The following is a 21104-nucleotide window of genomic DNA, read 5'->3' on the forward strand; positions in this document are numbered from 1 at the left end:
TTCCGTGCCCCCTAAAACCTCCACATGCCAAATATGGCTCAATTTGCTTGATTAGTTCTCGAGTTATGTAGAAATTTGAGTTTCATTTGTATGAGAGATTTGTAATTTGTAATGTATAAGAGAGGGGGAGGAGTATCCAACCATCGTAAAAACACTCATTGCACCCTGAAACCTTCACATGCCAAATTTCGTTTCATTTGCTTGATTAATTCTCGAGTAATGCGGAAATTTGTGTTTAATTTGTATGGCAGCCCCTCCTTAGAGAGGGGGGAGGAGTATCTAACCACCATAGAATCATTTATTGCACCCTAAAACCTCCAGATGCCTAATTTGGTTGTATTTGCTTGATTAATTCTCGAGTAATGTAGAAATTTGTGTTTCATTTGTATGGCAGCCCCCCTTAGAGAGAGGGTAGGGATCTCAAACTATCATGATTCATTTTTTGGGTGGGTTCTATCTAATATATAACCGCAAGGTTGACGTGGGACTATTTTAGTAATCATTTGTCTGTATTGAATAAATTATTGATTGAATGAAACAACTTTCGGATACAATTGAATTCAGCATATTTGCTTTGTAAATAAAGAGTTTGAACAACAACTACGGGGGACTTGTATGTTTTTGCGATGTCTATTTTCCCAGGTTTCATGATATTGAAGTCTGTGTAAGAGAAACACATTTCGGTCGGAACAAAAATACCCCTATCTAGCAGGTGTTTGCAATGCCGATTTCCCCAGTCACCATGGTTTGGAAGTCCGTGTCAGGGAAACAAATTCCGGTGGGAACGAAAGCGCCTCCCGTCTTCCATGCATTTGTAATGTCGATTTCCCCGGGTTCCTTGATTTTGAAGTCTGTTTCAGGCTTCCCCACGTAAATCAGGCCAATCAAAACGTGGCAGTTAGGGCGTTTGGATATCGCTTGACGTTTCACAAATTTTCAATTATTTATCCCATAAAAAATATCATTTCAACATTGTGATAGATGCGTAGAAATATTTCCTATCAATTGATGCAAACATCTTCCCGATCTATTAAGAAATGTTCGAGTTATAAGCATTCGAAATCTTTCGATTTTTTCTGCATGTTCTGTGTTTAAGTTTTCATTTTACCCCTTATATATTACGGTTAGACCGGTTACAAAAGTGTATGTGTACATGGTTTAAAAAAGTATTTAGTATAATTCCTAGCTGTGGTGGTTTAGAGCAGACATACGTGACACGACTGATATTTCAATTGGTGCTCTCAATATATTCCCGAAAGACGTAAAGGGTGTGTCACATCAAATTGCATCACGGAAAAAAACGCTGTAGAAATTAAATTTTTAGGAATTATATCTTCAGCTTGTATAGATCACTTCAGAGTGTATAGATCACGTTGACCATGCTTCACTGTCAATTTTTCGTAAATTTGGAAAAATGTCGTCGAACGAAAAAGAGCGTCGTGAATTAATCCTGCGCACTCATTTAGAGAATCCGGAGTTGTCACATCGGGACATCGGTAAGATGCTGGGAATCGTCCAATCCACGGTCAGCAGAGTACTAAAACGATACTTCGAGAACCTAACCATCGACCGGAAGGTGAAGAACGGCAAAAATGGATGCTCCGTCAGTGAAAAAGATCACAAGCGCGTAGTTAAGCAGTTTAGACGTGATCCGAGAAGTTCGGTCCGGGATGTCGCCAATAAGCTGAATTTGTCAAGTTCATTCGTCCAGCGGATCAAGCAGCGGGAGGGCCTGCGTACATACAAGGTTCAGAAGGCTCCTAACGGCGACGAAAGGCAAAACATGGTAGGGAAGATGCGAGCCCGGAAGTTGTACACCGAAATGCTGACGAAGCCGCATTGCCTGGTAATGGACGACGAAACCTACGTCAAAACGGACTTTCGTCAGCTGCCGGGCCTGTTGTTCTTCTCCGCAGAGGACAAATTCAGCGTTCCGGAGGAGATTCGCAAACAGAAACTATCCAAGTTTGCCATAAAGTACATGGTGTGGCAAGCGATCTGCTCTTGCGAAAAGCGGAGCGCCCCCTTAGTGATGACCGGCACGGGAAACGGGCAGGTTTGCCTTAAGGAGTGCCTACAGAAGTGCCTACGAACGAAAAAGAGCGTCGTGAATTAATCCTGCGCACTCATTTCGAGAATCCGGAGTTGTCACATCGGGACATCGGTAAGATGCTGGGAATCGTCCAATCCACGGTCAGCAGAGTACTAAAACGATACTTCGAGAACCTAACCATCGACCGGAAGGTGAAGAACGGCAAAAATGGATGCTCCGTCAGTGAAAAAGATCACAAGCGCGTAGTTAAGCAGTTTAGATGTGATCCGAGAAGTTCGGTCCGGGATGTCGCCAATAAGCTGAATTTGTCAAGTTCATTCGTCCAGCGGACCAAGCAGCGGGAGGGCCTGCGTACATACAAGGTTCAGAAGGCTCCTAACCGCGACGAAAGGCAAAACATGGTGGGGAAGACGCGAGCCCGGAAGCTGTACACCGAAATGCTGACGAAGCCGCATTGCCTGGTAATGGACGAAGAAACCTACGTCAAAGCGGACTTTCGTCAGCTGCCGGGCCTGTTGTTCTTCTCCGCAGAGGACAAATTCAGCGTTCCAGAGGAGATTCGCAAGCAGAAACTATCCAAGTTTGCCAAAAATCACATGGTGTGGCAAGCGATCTGCTCTTGCGGAAAGCGGAGCGCCCCCTTCGTGATGACCGGCACGGTAAACGGGCAGGTTTACCTTAAGGAGTGCCTACAGAAGCGCTTACTACCACTATTGAAGCAGCACGAGGGCCCGACCATCTTCTGGACGATTTTCGCTTCGTGCCACTATTCAAAGGACGGGTTGGAGTGGTACAAAGCCAACGGGGTCACCTTCGTGCCAAAGGAAATGAACCCGCCCAACGCGCCGGAGCTTCGCCCAATAGAGAAATATTGGGCAATTATGAAGCAGGCCCTCCGGGAGAACCCAAAAATTGTCAAATCGGAGGCGGACTTCAAGAGAAAATGAATTTCTGTTCAAAATAAAAACTACAACCTGACGTTGTACAGAACCTTATGGACGGGGTAAAGAGGAAGGTGCGAGCATACGGGCTTGGGCTCGAAGTATGAATAAAAAGAAAATGCCAAAACTTGTTTAATAGTTTTTATTTTACTGTCTAAAATTTTCAAAAGGATCGGTCTACTAGGCGAATTTCTACAGCGTTTTTTCCGTGATGCAATTTGATGTGACACACCCTTTAATTCTTCTTTAAAAAATCTAATATCTTGGAAACGGTTCGCCTCTAAACAATAGTCGTGAAAGTGTGACAAGGTTTGGTACCAAATTGTGCGTAGCATCTATTTGTTTCATTGAAAACAGTAGAGCCCCGATTATCCGCGAAATAGTCTGGCAAACACAAAATAAAAATATTTAAGTATGGAAAATATGCGGATCATCCGCCAACCTTCGTTAGATCACAAAATTGGCTCAAAATTTAAAAACACAAATCTCCACTTTACCACTTTGGATGTTCTTCAAGAATGCATCGAAATTTAATGAATAACTCTCTAGGAGAATGGTTTGGTTACCCTGAAAAGGACATATGGTTTGCATGATTTCTTAGAAACAATTAAAGGTGGCTGATTGATGGTTACACAAGCCATATATTGCATTTTTTTTGCTTATGACAATGTACCGACAATATTGTTCATTTGCGAACACTATCCCGGCGGTCACAGGCGACTATATTTTGTTCCACCAGCACCATTATTCCATGATTTCTCATCCACTTCAATCTACCTTCGGCAACGCATAAAACAACAACAAAGTGTACGTGTGATGCAAAAAATCAGAAGTACTCCAGACGGCATTAAAATCGATGCGGTGCCTCAACCGAACAAAATTGCAAAACTGTGTGCGATATCATCCTGTATTCTTTGGTCTCGAGCAAAAGCGCTGTTGGAATAACTGTTGTCTGCTCTTTAGCTGAGGAGCGATTGTGATTTACAATCGGGAATGGTTATCCAATGCATTGAAATCGGACGGAGCTTAAATAGCTATATTTTCCTTCTTCACATTGTCCATAGAATGAACGCTGAATTTGCATTTCGAGCGAGTGACTAACGTGCACCTGACTCACAGTAATATACAAATTATGTACCTTGATGATGCATTAGTTGCTCGTTTTTGGGAGCACGGTTAGATAAGCACAGAATATGCAAAAATATTGTTCCTTTTCTACTCCTATTCCTATGGAGAGATGTAACTCCTTCCAGGTTTTGGTAATTTAAATCATGCATGGATAAAGCAATCGTAAAGTAAACAAATCTTAGAATAATTTTAATATGTAAATCATCAAAATCCGTTCGCAGCAAAACAAAGCTTTTAACGTTAAAACTATTTCACGAAAACGTGACCTGTTTTTTGATAAGACACCCTTACGGAACGGCGTAGTCCTAATCATTTTAAATTATAAATATATTATAACAGTCTTTCCATGCCAAACCGATATAGAGGTTCTCAGATTTTGGGGAAAGTGGTAGTTTTTCTCCTCATCGTAAAATATAAGAACCGTATTTTTTCTTTTTTTCTTTTTTTTTCTCTTTCCTAAAACTTATGATTTTTGAACTACTGTACCTGTTCAGATGATCGATATATCAAAATTATATCACGCGAATTATCATGCGTAATAATTGGATTTTAATCACATAGATCAACTCTAATCAAAATCATGACTCAAAAACGAAAACCAACACCTCTCTGATTTTTGGATATGTTATGTAAAAAAATCTCAGCTTTCAAAAAATATATAGCGCCCTTGGTCCCGAAATAGGAAATAGGAAATAGGAAATAGGAACTAGGAACTAGGAAATAGAAAATAGAAAATAGAAAATAGAAAATAGAAAATAGAAAATAGGAAATATGAAATAGGAAATAGGAAATAGGAAATAGGAAATAGGAAATAGGAAATAGGAAATAGGAAATAGGAAATAGGAAATAGGAAATAGGAAATAGGAAATAGGAAATAGGAAATAGGAAATAGGAAATAGGAAATAGGAAATAGGAAATAGGAAATAGGAAATAGGAAATAGGAAATAGGAAATAGGAAATAGGAAATAGGAAATAGGAAATAGGAAATAGGAAATAGGAAATAGGAAATAGGAAATAGGGAATAGGAAATAGGAAATAGGAAATAGGAAATAGGAAATAGGAAATAGGAAATAGGAAATAGGAAATAGGAAATAGGAAATAGGAAATAGGAAATAGGAAATAGGAAATAGGAAATAGGAAATAGGAAATAGGAAATAGGAAATAGGAAATAGGAAATAGGAAATAGGAAATAGGAAATAGGAAATAGGAAATAGGAAATAGGAAATAGGAAATAGGAAATAGGAAATAGGAAATAGGAAATAGGAAATAGGAAATAGGAAATAGGAAATAGGAAATAGGAAATAGGAAATAGGAAATAAGAAATAGGAAATAGGAAATAGGAAATAGGGAACAGGAAAAAGAAAAAAAGAAAAATAGGGAACAGGAAACAGGAAAAAGGAAAAAAGGAAAAAAAGGAGAAAGGAAAAAGAAAACAGGAAAAAGGAAAAAGGAGAAAAGTAACAAAATAGGAAAAGGAAGAAAAAAGGCAAATAAAAAAGGAAGAAAGATAACTGGTGCTGAACATCGAGTAGGAATTGTCCAGCATCCAAAAGTCGGTCATCCTTAGCACCTGCGCGATTGTCCGACAATTACTTGGTCAAGACTAAAAAGCACGAGCATGTAGATATGTGCATTCCGCAGAGCCTAGTCCCCCTTTGGCGTTTATAAGCCCGAGAGCAGGTGAATATTATGGCTAGATTCGCCTAGTTAAGAAGTGAGATAAGTCTGTAAAAAATATTAAAGGAAAAAGGAAAAAAAGGTGCCAGGAAAAAGATGAGAAGAAAAATGATAAAAGAAAAAGATAAAAATTTAATTTAAGAATAAAAATTATTTTCTAGTCCTATGAACATTTTCGTCAGAGAACTAGGAGTAAAAATATTCGGAAGTCAATAACTATTTAGATTTTGATTATTTGCCAAACTTTCATGTTGCCAAAATGGAACGGGTATGATATCCGTGAACCCTCGTTATAATGTACATTTTACCTCGATATAGCGTACAGATTTTCAATGGACGAATCCGAACCATCTCAAATTGCAGTGAAACTTTGTAGGTGTAAAGACATTGATCACTTGGGCAACTTTGCACACTTGATTTTTTTTTTTATTATTCACGGAAAAAAAATAATTTAAAGATTGAAATTATTTTTTCCCAAAAACGTATTTTATTCAAATTTTTATAAACATTAGCAAAAGTGTCCTTCTTCCAATGTATTAGATGTTTTTGAAAAAAACAATGCTCAATTTTCAAAATAATTTTGTTTAATATTGTTTGAAAATTATTTTGCTGTTTTTAATGAAGATTTTTTTTTTGAATTTTAAAGTTATTTTTAGCTTTTTTCGAAAATAAAACTTTAAGACCTACACAATTTTAGTCATAGAATGAAATATAGAAAATAATTTAATCTTTCATAAATAAATGCAAAAAAAATCAAAATTACGCTGAAGAAATATTTTAAAAATTAAAATTCATTTTTTTCAAAAAAAAAATTGTTTTTAAATTCTGAACGAAAATTATATGAATAGCCTATACAGGGAAACTTCGATATAACGTACGCTCGTTATAACGTACCCTCGATATAACGTACACACTATCAAAGTCCAAAAAAATATTCTATAATCAACAGAACGAAAGGAAACATCATGAGAAAAGTTCTAATTGAGTCCTTACTCAAACAGCAACACAATAAAGGAATATAAACTACGTTTCAGAGTTCTTTAATATGCTTCGATATAACGTACAATTCGATACAACGTACAAGTTTGAAAGTAAATGTACGTTATAAGTTACCCTGTACAACTACCAACAAGACTCCCATACATCGGAAAAAGGACACTGTTACAGGGAAAAAGTTTTTTGACGTAGGACTACGTCTTTCATTGCTATACTGGGGTGTAAGATCAAAGTTTCGAAAACGAAAGCGTTACGCCGGAGACCGAGATTTTGAGCGTTAATAGCTCCTTAAAAACTGAACGAAATGGTATGATAAACTCTTCATTCGAGAGATAAAATGTCTACGCGTTATATGCTTGTTACTCCTTGATCCAGAAACTTGTTTCAAAACCCCTAAAATTGCTTTCAAAACAGGCTATTGAAATCACACCAATCGGTATATAAGCGAGTGCCGCTCGGAAATCCACTCAGTTATGATTGCGCAACGATTGAGGTACGATCGCTGGAATGGATGGATGTTTCCCTAACACAGACTTCAAAATCAGGAAGCCTGGGGAAATCGGCATTGCAAAATATATGCGAGCTGCGGGCACTTTTGTACTCGCTCGCGTTTCTGAAAATCGGAATGTTTCCCTAACACAGACTTCAAAACCATGGAGCCTGAGGAAATCGGCATTGCAAAATAGATGCAAGCTGCGTACTTTAGTACTGTTCTATATCTCGATATTTCCCCTAACTCGATTAATTTCGTGACACCTTTGATTGATTTTAAAAGCATTCTTCTATCCATAACTCGATACCTCCCTATCTCGATGGTTCCTTGGACATGCTGTTTATTACCATTCGCTATCCATAATTGATTTAAATTGATGAAAAATGATGCATGTTATCAGTCAATTTTCACATACATTTGTTCTGTACATTTCAGTGCTATCCTTCCCGTGCCATCAATAACAAACAACTAGAATATAGAAGTATAGAAGATGACTTTTGCGATGACTATTTCAGTATTGCTCTAGCCAGCGAGCAGTCAACAGTCTTTCTTAAGGCTGAGAGTTTCAAGTTTTCAAATTGACTTTTTAGAAGCTATGATACAGGGTATCTTCGATATAACGTACATTTTACTTTCAAAATTGAACGTTGTATCGAATTGTACGTTATATCGAAGCATGATAAAGAACTCAGAAATGTAGCTTATATTACTTTATTGTGTTGCTGTTTAAGTAAGGTTAATGAATGAATTCAACTAGAAGACGAAGCCAACCTTTCTCATGATATTTCCCTTCATACTGTTGATTAAAATTTGATCCATTTAGAATCCGGAATCACAAAACAGTTGTACTTCGAGATTGGTTTAAAGTAGAAATCAAGCTTTAGTATCAAAATGCAGATAATTTATTGTTCTCTCAGAAAAACAATATTTATAAAATTATTCCTTTGGACTTTGAAAATGTGTACGTTATATCGAGTGACGTTATATCGAGGGTACGTTATAACGAGGGTACGTTATATCGAAGTTTCCCTGTAGAGCTGCGATAAACGGAAAATAAAAATAATTTGTTTAGAAGTTTATTGTCACTAGCAGTTCAGTAAAATATTCGAATAATAGACAAATATGCAGTTTAAGAAATTCTCCGCAACAAAAACGTTCAACTGACAGAAATATCTTCCGACTGAGTCAGTAACAGGAAACTCGAATCCCATCGATTATTCCTGTATATCCATATCGAAGGCTCAACGGTAAACGGAAAAGGTAATCCCTTAAATAAAAACCATTAAGACGATTACCATCTAAAAAACATTATTCATCCTTACTCGCCACGCTAAACGATCGAAGCCCATTCCACCTCATTTGTCCAGCGCGTCATTAACATCTTAATTGCCATTCGTCCAATTGCACTTGCACGCGACAAATTCGCCAAATGACAGGCGCGAATGCCATTGAGAGGGGAAGGGGAAGAGTTAGTCGGTGGGAGGACAATAAAATGCCTGAAAGCGGAAAGTAAATCTATCGGAAACACAAAGTGCACATCTCTCGGATCGTTTATTTTAATGATCGAAACAGGACCAAAAAGACGCGCTGTGCAAACACACAGAGCGCCCGCTTCGTCACGATGTGGTCTAGATTCCACTCAATTTCGAAAGAACCCAGAGCGTATGCAATTACAATCGTCTGGATTGTTTTCCGAACGCTTCTTGAAGCATTCTCCAGAATCTGTGTTCTGCGTTCGGCGGAGTGTGACTGTTTCGGAATGGTACGGAGACGATATTATTGCTCCAATAGCGCGGAGAGAGAGAGAGAGAGAGAGAGTCCCCGCCGGAGAAGGAGGGAAAGGTGGAACAACATCCTCATCTCGGTAAATATTAACTCCACGACGAATGTTATAGCGATTGTAGAAAATCCGCTTAAGAGAATTGATACCCTCTGAATAATAATGACGACGATGATGATGAGGAAAAAGAGACAAGATTATCTTCTTCATTCATGGTTTTGCCGATGAGGAGGGGGAGAGAGCATCAACCGCGCCACCTCTACAGGACCTACCCCAACGTGCGCGCTAGTGGTGTTTGCGCGGCCCAACCCCCCATCGGCTTCTTCGTTGAGCGGTGGCACAGAGCATGAGTCGACTGCGAGAAGAATGCACACACGTGCACGTGAAGACAGACAGACAGACAGAGGCGCTGGGTGCAATACAAACGCCACGAACCTCGGGCTGCACACCGCCAAAGTGTGGGCGTTTTTCTCATTACTTTATTTTGATTCCGCCAGCAGCACTCAGGACAATCACCGACGACGTCTTCGTCGATCGGATCGATAAATAGGGTTCTTAGCGATCTTGTTATAACAATATTTTTGTTTGCTATCGCGCGCAATAACAGTTAATCAACGGTTCCAGACTAAATAGCACTCGAGAGTTCAGCCATAATATCGGAACGGTTTCCCGTGACGATTATTGCCAACAGTTTGCTGAAGGCAATGATAATTTGTTTTGCAATAAATGCCACTTGCTTGGTACAGTAGCCTCGTTGCGATCAAATAGAATTGCGCTGATGATAATAAAATAATTTCAAAAGTTATAATTCATGATATTTTTATCGATCCACAATTTTACTACCCTTATGAATAACACCGATGAACTCAGCGCTAGATGTCGCCATAAACACACTCTCGTATTCAAGACCAAAACCAATCAAGAAAGTCATATAAACTTATCGTGTTTTTTCTCGTTTTCCCTTCCCATATTTTGTTTACAGCGCACCAAGAAGCTTGAGGCAACGGAACAAAAAGGAGGCCACCAATCAAGAACCAAAATTCAAATCGGAACGCTTTACGCTTCACAAGAACTCACCAATTAAATACAATTGCGCTCGGTTTGAACACAGAGAGAAAAAACCGAAGCATTTTAATTAAAACTTCAGTCCCGCATCTAATCGACCGAGTTCATTCCTGCGGCAGAGTGTGTGGTGGAAAAAAGGAACATCGGGAGAAAGCTAGGTGAACATTATTATCGTGGTGAGCAGCAGGAACAAAAAGGATTGCCCTAATTGGTGCTTGTGGTGGAATTGTTGCACAGAAGCAACCGTTGTTAGACGAGAGAGGACCCGGTTGTCCTCTCCGATGTGTATTTAACATTACCGGTGAAACTGTAAGCATTGTGGCCAGCAATCGAACGGAAGCGATGAGTAGACACAGGATGTGGGGCAGCGCCGCAACGATGATTGTGGGTGAGTATGTTTGGAATTTATTCTTCCATGTGAAAAACTACATATATGAAGAAAAAAACATATCTTTTTCAGAAAAAATATATTTCATATTACAAAAGCTATGTTCAGTTAGAAAACGAACGCAAGATATCAGCTTTATTTCAGGATAGCTTTGATAGAATAAGAATATTTTGGGTATAAAATCGACTCAAAACCCGAAAAAAATTCTACGATATTTCCAGATTTTCACGAAACTTTTTAGAAAAATCTTGATGTAGACTAGTAATGATGATGATGATAATGATGGTCCCGCCGAGGTTTGAGCGAGACGTGCTATCTAAAAGATAATTTATTTATTATTTCTCAACATTCAATGTTTAGCAAATGCAAAAAAACGCACTGATTTTATTCACAGATATAAAAATTGCAATGTCAAAAGACAAGCCAATACTCAGTCATGTCCGCCACAGAACCGATACGGTCCCGACGAAGCCCTTGCAGCCTAATGGTCCACCAGAGCACAAGTCCAACCGCCAGCCTTGTTTTGGATTGACTATGAATATCCTCATTCTGAGAAATCGAGAAAATTTCCTTTACGAAAAATTCCTTGACCGGCACTTAAAAATCTTTCAATTTAATATCCTTTATATCTGTGGCACGCGCGCGACGCTCAAACTTTTGTAGACTACTTTTATCTTATTTCAGCTAATACAACTATAAAAACAACAAAATAAAAATAAAAATAAAAATAGTCCATCATCACCAGATCATGACAGACATAATAGAGATCAATACAAATTTTAAGAAAAGATAATTTAAAAAAATTAAATAGTCTACATAACATAATCCGTTCAAAAAACTTCGTCAGGTTAATTGGAAATATTAGGCTGTCAAAAAAGTCCTGCGGTATTTTTTTGAATTTTCATTTGTTCATAAAATTAGTTACAATCATCTGTTTTAAGTAAAATATGCGCCGTTTTGTTCGATGACTTGTTCCCAACGAGATGCCAACTTCATAATACCCCTGTTATAGAAGTTCGCTTCCTTATTGGCAAAAAAAACTCGGATAGCCAATTTTCACAGGTCTCTTTTGTGGCTAACTTCTGACTCCCTAGCTCGTTCGCCATGGACAAAAACAGGTGGTAGTCACTTGGTGCAAGGTCCGGACTATACGGCGGATGCAAAAGAACCTCCCATCCGAGCTCCCGTAGCTTCTGGCGCGTCACCAAAGAAGTGTGTGGCCTGGCGTTGTCCTGATGGAAGACAATGCGGGCTCTGTTTATCAAAGATGGCCTCTTCTTCATGAGTGCTACCTTCAAGCGGTCCAGTTGTTGGCAGTACAGGTCCGAATTGAGCGTTTGGCCATAGGGAAGCAGCTCATAATAGATTATTCCTTGACAATCCCACCAAACACACAGCAGAACCTTCCTGGCCGTTAATGAGGGCTTGGTCACCTTCTGAGCCGCTTCAGCGAGCTTCGACCACGACCGTTTGCGCTTCACGTTGTCGTAAGTGACCCACTTTTCATCGCCAGTCACCATCCGCTTCAGAAACGGGTCGATTTTGTTGCGATTCAGCAGCGATTCACATGCGTCGATACGGTCAAAGATGTTTTTTTGCGTCAACGTGTGTGGCACCCATACATCGAGCTTCTTTGTGAATCCAAGCTTCTTCAAATGGTTAATAACGGTTTGATGACTTATCCCCAGCTCTTGGCCGATGCTACGGCTGCTACTATTCCGGTCTTTCTCGGCTAATTCAGCGATTTTGTCGCAATTTTCGACGACAGGCCTTCCGGAGCGTGGCGCATCTTCGACGACCTCTACACCAGAACGATAACGTTGAAACCATCGTTGTGCGGTGGAAATGGAAACTGTATCGGGTCCATAAACTGCACAAATTTTAATAGCAGCTTGAGATGCATTTTTGCCTTTGTCATAGTAATACTGTAAAATATGTCGGATTTTCTCTTTATTTTGCTCCATATTTGCGACACTATAACTCACGAACGACTTAACCAAACAAAACACTGTCAAGGACTATATTATAGCACGCAATACAATACAACGCGCAATCGATACAATGAATACAACTAGAACTACGCGCTTGCAACGACACCTCGCGGAAATACCGTAGGACTTTTTGACAGCCTAATATTAAAACAAACTACAAAAAATTGTCCACATTAAGTATCCGTTCGTATAAAACTTCGTCAATGGAAATCTTCGTAATAAAAATTAAAAAAAAAGTTCGACTGTTAATAAAACACAGCTTTCACGTGTGAAGTACAGTGCCTCCTAAATTCTGTAAGTGTTGTTGCGCATTTAATATGTCTTGGCATCGAATTGAAAACATTGATTCCTTTGAAGTACAACGAATTTTGTGAAGCACATGACAAGAAATTAGGTGTTCTTAATTCATTCGCGTTTCTAGTGTTATATCTATGGAAATCATTTCCTCTTTCAACTCGGTCACACAAATATCGAGGCAGTAAACCGTTAGCTACTTTAAAAATGAACACCATAGTTAAATAAACAATTCTTTGCTTCACGGATAACCATTTTAGAGCGTCCAGCATCAAAGATGAGGAAGTGAATCTATTACATTTAAGAATCAACGCTCTAATCTCGATATTTGTGTATCATTGGCTAAACATAATATGGAAGAACAAAAGTCTAAATGAGGAGAGATGATTGATTTGTATAGCTGTATTTTGCTGCACATAGTTAAATAGTTTTTCAATCGGCATAAGATTCCATACTTCTTGGCAATTTTCTTGATGACATTGTCAATGTGAGTATTGAACTTGAGTTTGTCATCAATAATCACGCCAAGACATTGAATCTCCCGAACGTGATCAATGGTCTCATCATCAATTACAATAGAGACGTTTTCATTAGAACGATTTCGCGAGATTATCATAAATTTAGTTTTATTTATATTCAACTTCAATTGCTTATACTTAAACCATCTACTTAAAGAACGCAAACCTCCATTCAAATGTAAAACGACCTGATTCAAATCATTACCTGCAATGAATAACACAGTATCATCTGCAAAAAGGTTAATATTACAAAATCGTAAAACTCGTCGCATGTCGTTGATGTACATAATAAATAGAAGGGGTCCTAATACACTTCCTTGAGGTACTCCAAGATTATTCCCTACGGGACTGGAAATTGAATCATTAAAAAAAGTCCGTTGAGTTCTGTCATACAAATAACGTTCAAACCATTTATATGCAGTATTCGTAATTCCAAAGCGCTTAATCGTGGTCAACAACAAGGGCTCAACCTAGAAATTGTCTCGAAAGCGCGTTCCAGATCCAAGAAAACAGCAATGATGGTATCTTTACATTCTAATTTCTTTTTCCATTTTGCTAACATCAAGTTCAATGCGGTTTCACAGGAATGTCCTTCCCGATATCCCGATTGTTCTGGTATTAGCAAAGCATTGCAATTTAAATATTCCAGCAGCTGGCTTTTAACGACTACTTCTAATATTTTCTCTAATGTGTGCAACATGTTGATGGGACGAAAATCTTCGGCTTTAATCTTGAATCTTGCAATCTTGAATAACTCTAGCATTGGCATTATCCACTCCAGGCGTTTTTCTTGAAGAAAAGCAAATAGTTCTAAGTTCATTTGATGTAATTGGGTGGAAACTTTCAAATCTACAATTACTATCAACCGGCTGTTTTATTTCATCAGGTTCATCAACCAATTCAATGGACTGATTGATCAATGAAACACTATTGATGAAATGATCATTAAACTTAGATACTATAGCCTGTTCAGACTGTTCAAGTGTGCCATAAAAAGCAATGGACCGCCGTTTACTATTACTAGGTTTCAATAAAGATTTCAAAATTTTCCATAACTCTTTTCTGTTGTTTTGATGCTGATCAATCTTCCTCTGAATATATTCACAACGAGTTTTCTTGATCGATTGTGAATATCTATTGCGCGCAATCGTGTACATATTCCAATGATTTCCCTCATTTGTACTACGAAATTTGTTGTACCATTCGTCTCTCTCACGTTTAAGGCGCAAAAGATCCAAATTGTACCAGTTGTTCGAGTTTTTCAAAGATACAAACTTTTGCGAAACTAGCTGATTTGTACACGTTTTCAAGGTAATAGTTAAGGCAGCTGCTGATTCATCTTAATTATCGACCTCGAATGGAAAATCCAGGCTTCTCGTCACAAGATTCGAAACAGTCTGTTTCGAATATTTCTCCAGCACTTTAATTTAACAAAATCGTCGTTTTCCACGTAATTATCTACAATATTTATAACTAAGGTCTCATGATCGGTTATTTTCAAATTGCTATCAGTGACTGTGTTCATAGTTTCAAAATTGGAATAAACATGATCGATTAAAGTTTTACTGTACCTGGAAATATGCGTGAATTCATTTACTGTTTCTTTCAAATTGAAGAAATCAGATAAGCGCTTCAAATGGTTCGTATTGTAGTCATCACGCCAATTGATATTGAAATCACCAGCTAATATATTTAATTTGCTAGAATCAAGGAACATTTCGAGCCAGTTTTCTAAAATTTCAACAAAACGCTTGTCACTTGAGCTGGGGCTATGATAAAAAAAACACCATAATTACCCATCTTCATGCCACGTTCAACTGTAATGCCCAAAAACCAATTTCCATCAATAACTTCGTCGAGGCGAAGATTGAATTGAACTGATTCTTTCACATAAATAGCAACACCGCCAGTATGTGATAAACAAGCAGCAACATTATATCGGAATACTTTATTGATCAAATGATTCAATATGTAATAATAGTTCTATTAGTTCTGTAGTTGTAGTTCTTAAAACATTTGAACTTATGAACGTCCGTTGATAACATCCAATAAATTAATTGTTCTGTGATTTTTCATTCAGCTAAACGACGACTGAGAAGTGTCGTAAAAGATAAAAAGTTGGATACATTTATACAGTTTGAAGTTATCTTGAAGGAAACCTGAACATCAATACAAAACGAGTCATTTTGATTTTGATTTGGATCACTTTTCACGAAACTATTATGATTTTTTCTTGCAATCCTCCGGTTTCCTTCTGTGCATTTTCCAAATAAAAAAAAATCGTTTCCCATCGAGAGAATTCGTTTCTGCATCTCGTAGCCATTTCATTAACTTTTCGTTTGCGCAAAAGATTTGTTTTTCCCGCTTTCCTTGTCTACTAAAGGGCGTCCCACATCAAATTTCATCACGGAAAAAGCGCTGTAGAAAATTATCCATTGGGTATTTTTTCTTGAAAATTTTGGTAGAAGAAGTTTATATTGTACCGATTTGTCTCATATTCCGAACACTTCATTTTTAAATGTAAATTTACTACAATTCAATGTTATAAATAATTGAATAATGAAAGCCCTGATATTCTTTGAGGTATAAGCTACATTTTCTTTCTTTCATAGTTCTTTCAATTTTTTTGTTTGCTTTTTTTCATGTTAAGCGCTAGAATCTACAATAATCTACAATAAATGGTTGAAAAATATGATATTTTATGCAGAAATATTCATTAAAATTAGTATTGAAGTAGTGTTCGGAATTTGAATCAAGTTTCTTTGCATGTTTCAAATTCCGAACACTTCATTTCAAATGTAAATTTACTGAACTTTAATGTTATAAATAGTTGAATAATGAGAGCCTTGAAACTCATTAGGTTTTAGGCTACATTTTCACATCATTCACAGGTATCGATACAGCCTATAATTTATAATTTTAAGAAATTGCAAAAAAGTGGCAGTCAAAACCAATGATAAAATGTTTGCGTTAGCAAATTCCGCAAAAGGCAAGCATCGTTAGTTTTTCAGTTTTTTGCAGTTTTTTCAACTATTTTGTTTTCTGTTTTCATATTTAGTGCTAGAAAAGGTAAAGGACTATAATAAATGGATGAAAAAAAATATATTTTGTGCAGAAATAAAAATTAGTATTGAAACAGTGTTCGGAATTCGAATCATACATAGAAACTTGATTCAAATTCCGAACACTTCATTTTAAATGTAAATTTACTAAACTTTAATGTTATAGATAATTGCATAATGAAAACCCTAACATTATTTGGTTTATAGGCTTCATTTTAAAATTAATTTACAGGTATCGATACTGCTTATAATTTATAATACTACACATTTACAAAAAAAAGTGACTATCTAGAACCAGTGATAAAATGTTTGCATTTGCAAATTCCGTAGAAAACAAATATCGTGAATTTTTGTAGTTAAAACTATTTTATTTACTGTTCTATATGTTCGTTTGGTAAGAATCTCGTTACGAATCTGTTATAAATTGCAAAAAATCTTTTATGCAGAAATCTGTATCAAAACTAGCGTTAAAGTAGTGTTCGTAATTTGTATCAAGTTTCGACGCATGAATCGAATTCCGAAAGAAAATACTTGAACACACTATTTTCCGGCAAATATAGCGATAGTTCACAAATTGGGGTACAAGGACAATCCAATTCTGGAGCAACAATATAAAAAGACCATTTGTTAACAAATGTGTGCGAGCTCTTTCCTTGCAAAACGCAGATCGCAGGTGCAAACCAACGAGAGTAAAATTGATTTTCTAAGCCAGGTTTTCAACTAAAATCACAATAACAAAACCGGGGTCCTGAAGTAACAGGTCGAACTCGATTATAGACTGATTCGATTATACAGCCATTCCATGCCAACCCGATATGGTGGTTCTCCGATTTCCGTGAAAAGTGATAGGTTTGTTCTTCATCGCAAAATATCAGACCCGTATTTTTGTTTTTTTGTTAGGGTGACCATTTCCATTTAAGGGTGGTCAAAAATTCATTTTTTTCCAAAAATGACTTTTTTTTTAAAAAAAACATAACTTTTGAACTACTGGACCGATTCAGATGATCAACATATCAAATTAAACCGGTTAGCTGGTCTTTTTTGAGAAAATACTTCAGACTTCTACAAATTTGAAAATTTTGAATTTTATTTTCATAATACGTATTGGTTTTTTATAGTTTTCACGGTCTCGATTTTTTTTTGAAAGCTAGAAACTTTTTTTCTTGTTTACATAACAAGTCCAAAAATCAGAAATGTGTTTTTTTTTATTTTAAATTTTGATTTTTCAAAGTTAATCGATGGTCTAAAAATCGATTGTTTCTCTTTTTTTTCCAAAAACAACGTTTTTCAAAAATTTACAACTTTTAAACTACCTAACAGATTTGGATAATTGACACACCTCTGATTTTTGGATATGTAATGTGAAAATACTAAACTTTCAAGAAAAAATATAAAAATGTATAGCGCCCTTGGTACCGAAACCATGTAAACTGAAAAAAAACGAACACAATCGATAATTACGAAAACAAAATCCAATTTTCTTGCGAGTAAAATATTTTACCACAAAAGATTATTCGCTTTAATTTGATATATCGATCATCTTAATCAGTCCAGTAGTTCAAGAGTTATGAATTTTCTAAACAAATGCATTTTGGCTGTTCGGAATTTGAGACAAATGTGATTAATGTAATTTTTAGTTTTTCACCATGAAAATATATTTGTAAATCAACTTCTGTGAAGGCAAATGAAAAAGAAGGCTCTATTGTATCCAAAAATCAAATTTATTTCGCGAAAAAGTACCATTTTGAGTAATGAGACACTGTTTAATGACCATCAAAGCTTAAGTGTTCGGAATTTGAGACAAAACGGTATTGTTTACACCGTATTTTTATCGCTGTCAGTTTTACGAAAATTAGAAAAAATTGTAAGTTGTATCTAGGACACGACCGCATATTTTCGACGTAGAACTACGTAATTATATTATGCAATCAACTTGTTTACCACTTCGAATATTATTTTAGAATGCATCGAAATTTCCCTCAAACGTACTTCTAAACTGATTTTTGTAATAGATTGTGTTCTTCATTACAAATAAATTTGATCAACGTCCTTTTACGTTTGAAGAATTGTCAAACGATGATTGTATTTTACATTTCCTTCTGAAAATATTTCACATCTCATGTTTACGTAGTTCTCGAACCGTGAAAGTTCATTCACCTCTAGTATTTGAAATGACGATTTTCCCAGGTTTCTCAGTTTAGAAGTACGTTTGAGGGAAACATATTCCGGTCTGCACAACGACAAGCGAGTACAAAAGTACTCAACACCAAAAAATACTCCAGACTTGCATGTTTTAACAAAGCGGATTCCCCCAGGCACATTGATTTTGAAGTCAGTGTTGGGGAAACCGTAAAGCGGGCCAATCAAAAAAGGGGGAGAAATCTCAAAAAATAAACAATGATTTTTGAAAAATTTATCGAACAGAAATAAAAAGCGAAAAAAAGCTTTTGATCAAATTTTCAAAAATATGTGTTGATTTTCTTATTGTAAAATAATAGTCCACCTGTAATAATAAATTTCAAATGCGTTCTCTATTTCATTTTGAGAAATGGTAACCAGCAGCAATAAATGGGAATTATAGGAGTAAAGATATACATCATTTTAAAGCTACAAGTTTCCAGTTTTGGAATGTCGTACTCGATGCTACTGCACAAGAATATCGGGAAAAAAATCTTCCGATTTTTAAAAGTTTCCGTAGACTTGAAAGAATATATTGCCACGTACCATTATCAATTAGTTTTTTTTCAGACTGCTAGAAAGTTTCAGTAGGATTTTTCACTTCCCAGATATTTTGATTGAATGAATTATTATACAATTGTGATTATTTTATTCGATAATCATCGCACAGTAGATCGGTATGAATCTTAGAGAACTTCAAATTAATTGTTTGCAAGGTTCAATTATTTCTTTGATGAAAAAAATGTGGGGGATAGGGACCGCACAAAAAAAACGCATGGATAAAATTGTGCAAAACTTCACCAGTAGCTTTAAAAAGTCGTGTTCGGTAAACAATTTAAAAAAAAACTTTTTTTTGTGCGGTAGATAGGGACCGCATAAAAAAAGTTTTCCCCAAGAAAATAACTCAAATCCACGCCATTCACAGTTCGAATTCCCTTTGTTTCCCTGCTTTGCGATGGGACAGTTTGCCTTTTCGGTTGCGCGTGGCTGTGTTGTGTTTTTAGTTGCTTTTCGAAACTTGTTTCTAACAGCAACAAGTCATGCGCAACTTAGAGCATTTCATGGAAGGATGGGAATGTTTTAGGAAGTGGATAATTTAGACGCAAATATGCTTTTCTTACTGAAATGCATATAAACCATCAAAAAAACTAAATTGATGATAACTTCGTAAAATATGCTTCTTTATGCATACCGCACAAAAAAAATCGTACAAAAAAACGCACAAAAAAGGGACAAAAAAAATCGCACAAAAACAGGTTTTACTGTATTTCAAATCGGTTAGAAAAAAACTGTATGGTTTCAGAAAATATACTGTAAATTTTTAGTTTAATGTATCCTCAAAAACTCAGAAAAAAAATTGATACGTTAAGATCTTCTTTCTCGGTTAACTGCTCGGACAATTACTCATTTTTTTAAAAATTAGAAGAACAATTGTGAATAGTATGCTTCTTGGAAACTATTAATTAATATTTGAAAGCACCGGTCCAATCAAAATACGCCGTCTAATAATTCAACATTCCTCAATTCCCTAACACACAGCGCTCTGTCTCCTGCCATGTCTAGCTATGGTAGGTGCCCAGCAGCAGCAACATACGGCATTTGGAGCCACCGAAACTGAAAGCAACGATTTGACACCGAACACCGGCGAACAGATCTCCGCCCGGCGCTTCAAGCGAATGTACGCTATGTGTCCGCCGCGGTTCTTCCGCATCGGCAACGAGTGCTACTACATCTCACCCAACAAGCAAAACTGGCTCGATGCCCACTTCGAGTGCAAGGATCGCAACAGCAAGCTGGCCGAACCGCTGAAGTACGAGGACAAGAACCTGCGCAAGTTTCTGGTCAAGTCCAATGGTATGTACCTTCTGGGAACCGTATCTGAGGGAGAGAATAACTTCGAGAGATTTGATTTTCAGATAAGAACTACTATTGGATCGGTGGCAACTACAACTGGCAAACCGACAAGTGGCAATGGGGCTACAACGGGAAGGACATCGGATACCAATCTTTCAGTCAGATGGTTCCAGGGTAATTATGAAGAATCTGGGTTGTACGATATTCCGGTTTCGAATGCATTTTCTTCGAATGTATATTATTTTTGCTTGTTTCCGTTATTTATGAGCATCTTTTGCAGGAGCAGCCAGGATTTGAAATACCACTGTGCAGTGCTTAACCCTGATCTCAAATACAGGTAATTAGATTTTTTTGTTAGTTTTTTCCTTTCATTTTCAAATCGACTGAGTGAAGTATGCAGTTTTTAACCACATAAACAATGAACCTACTTCCAAAGCTATGTGCAGCCTTCATCGCTACCGAAAACCTCTTTTGATTTTTATAGAATGATTTAATACATCGTTAAATCTGTTGCTTTATAAAGGGTGTGTCACATCAAATTGCATCACGGAAAAAACGCTGTAGAAATTCGCCCAGTAGACCGATCCTTTTGAAAATTTTAGACAGTAAAATAAAAACTATTGAACAACTTTTGGCATTTTCTTTTTATTCATACTTCGAGCCCAAGCCCGTATGCTCGCACCTTC

General features: G+C 36.9%; 2 protein-coding genes across 13 annotated transcripts in view; one reads left to right on the forward strand and one right to left on the reverse strand.

The window, feature by feature from the left end:
• Nucleotides 1-21104, forward strand: part of LOC129764515 (uncharacterized) — a 312433-nt gene that overhangs the window by 282359 nt on the left and 8970 nt on the right. For 11 of the 12 annotated variants that reach the window (XM_055763673.1, XM_055763674.1, XM_055763675.1 and 8 more), the window contains 4 exons: nucleotides 10051-10521; nucleotides 20104-20418; nucleotides 20481-20592; nucleotides 20699-20755. In XM_055763673.1, coding sequence (XP_055619648.1) covers nucleotides 10476-10521; nucleotides 20104-20418; nucleotides 20481-20592; nucleotides 20699-20755 — 530 coding nt within the window. In that variant the 5' untranslated portion in view covers nucleotides 10051-10475. The remainder of the gene's footprint in view (nucleotides 1-10050; nucleotides 10522-20103; nucleotides 20419-20480; nucleotides 20593-20698; nucleotides 20756-21104) is intronic. The other variant, XM_055763683.1, reaches the window with a different exon arrangement.
• The window catches only part of LOC129764514 (HIV Tat-specific factor 1 homolog), a 214582-nt gene that overhangs the window by 124452 nt on the left and 69026 nt on the right, over nucleotides 1-21104 (reverse strand). The gene's annotated exons all lie outside the window — the stretch shown is intronic.

Source organism: Toxorhynchites rutilus, chromosome 2 (genome assembly GCF_029784135.1).
Source record: "Toxorhynchites rutilus septentrionalis strain SRP chromosome 2, ASM2978413v1, whole genome shotgun sequence".
Classification (NCBI taxonomy): Eukaryota; Metazoa; Arthropoda; class Insecta; order Diptera; family Culicidae; genus Toxorhynchites; species Toxorhynchites rutilus.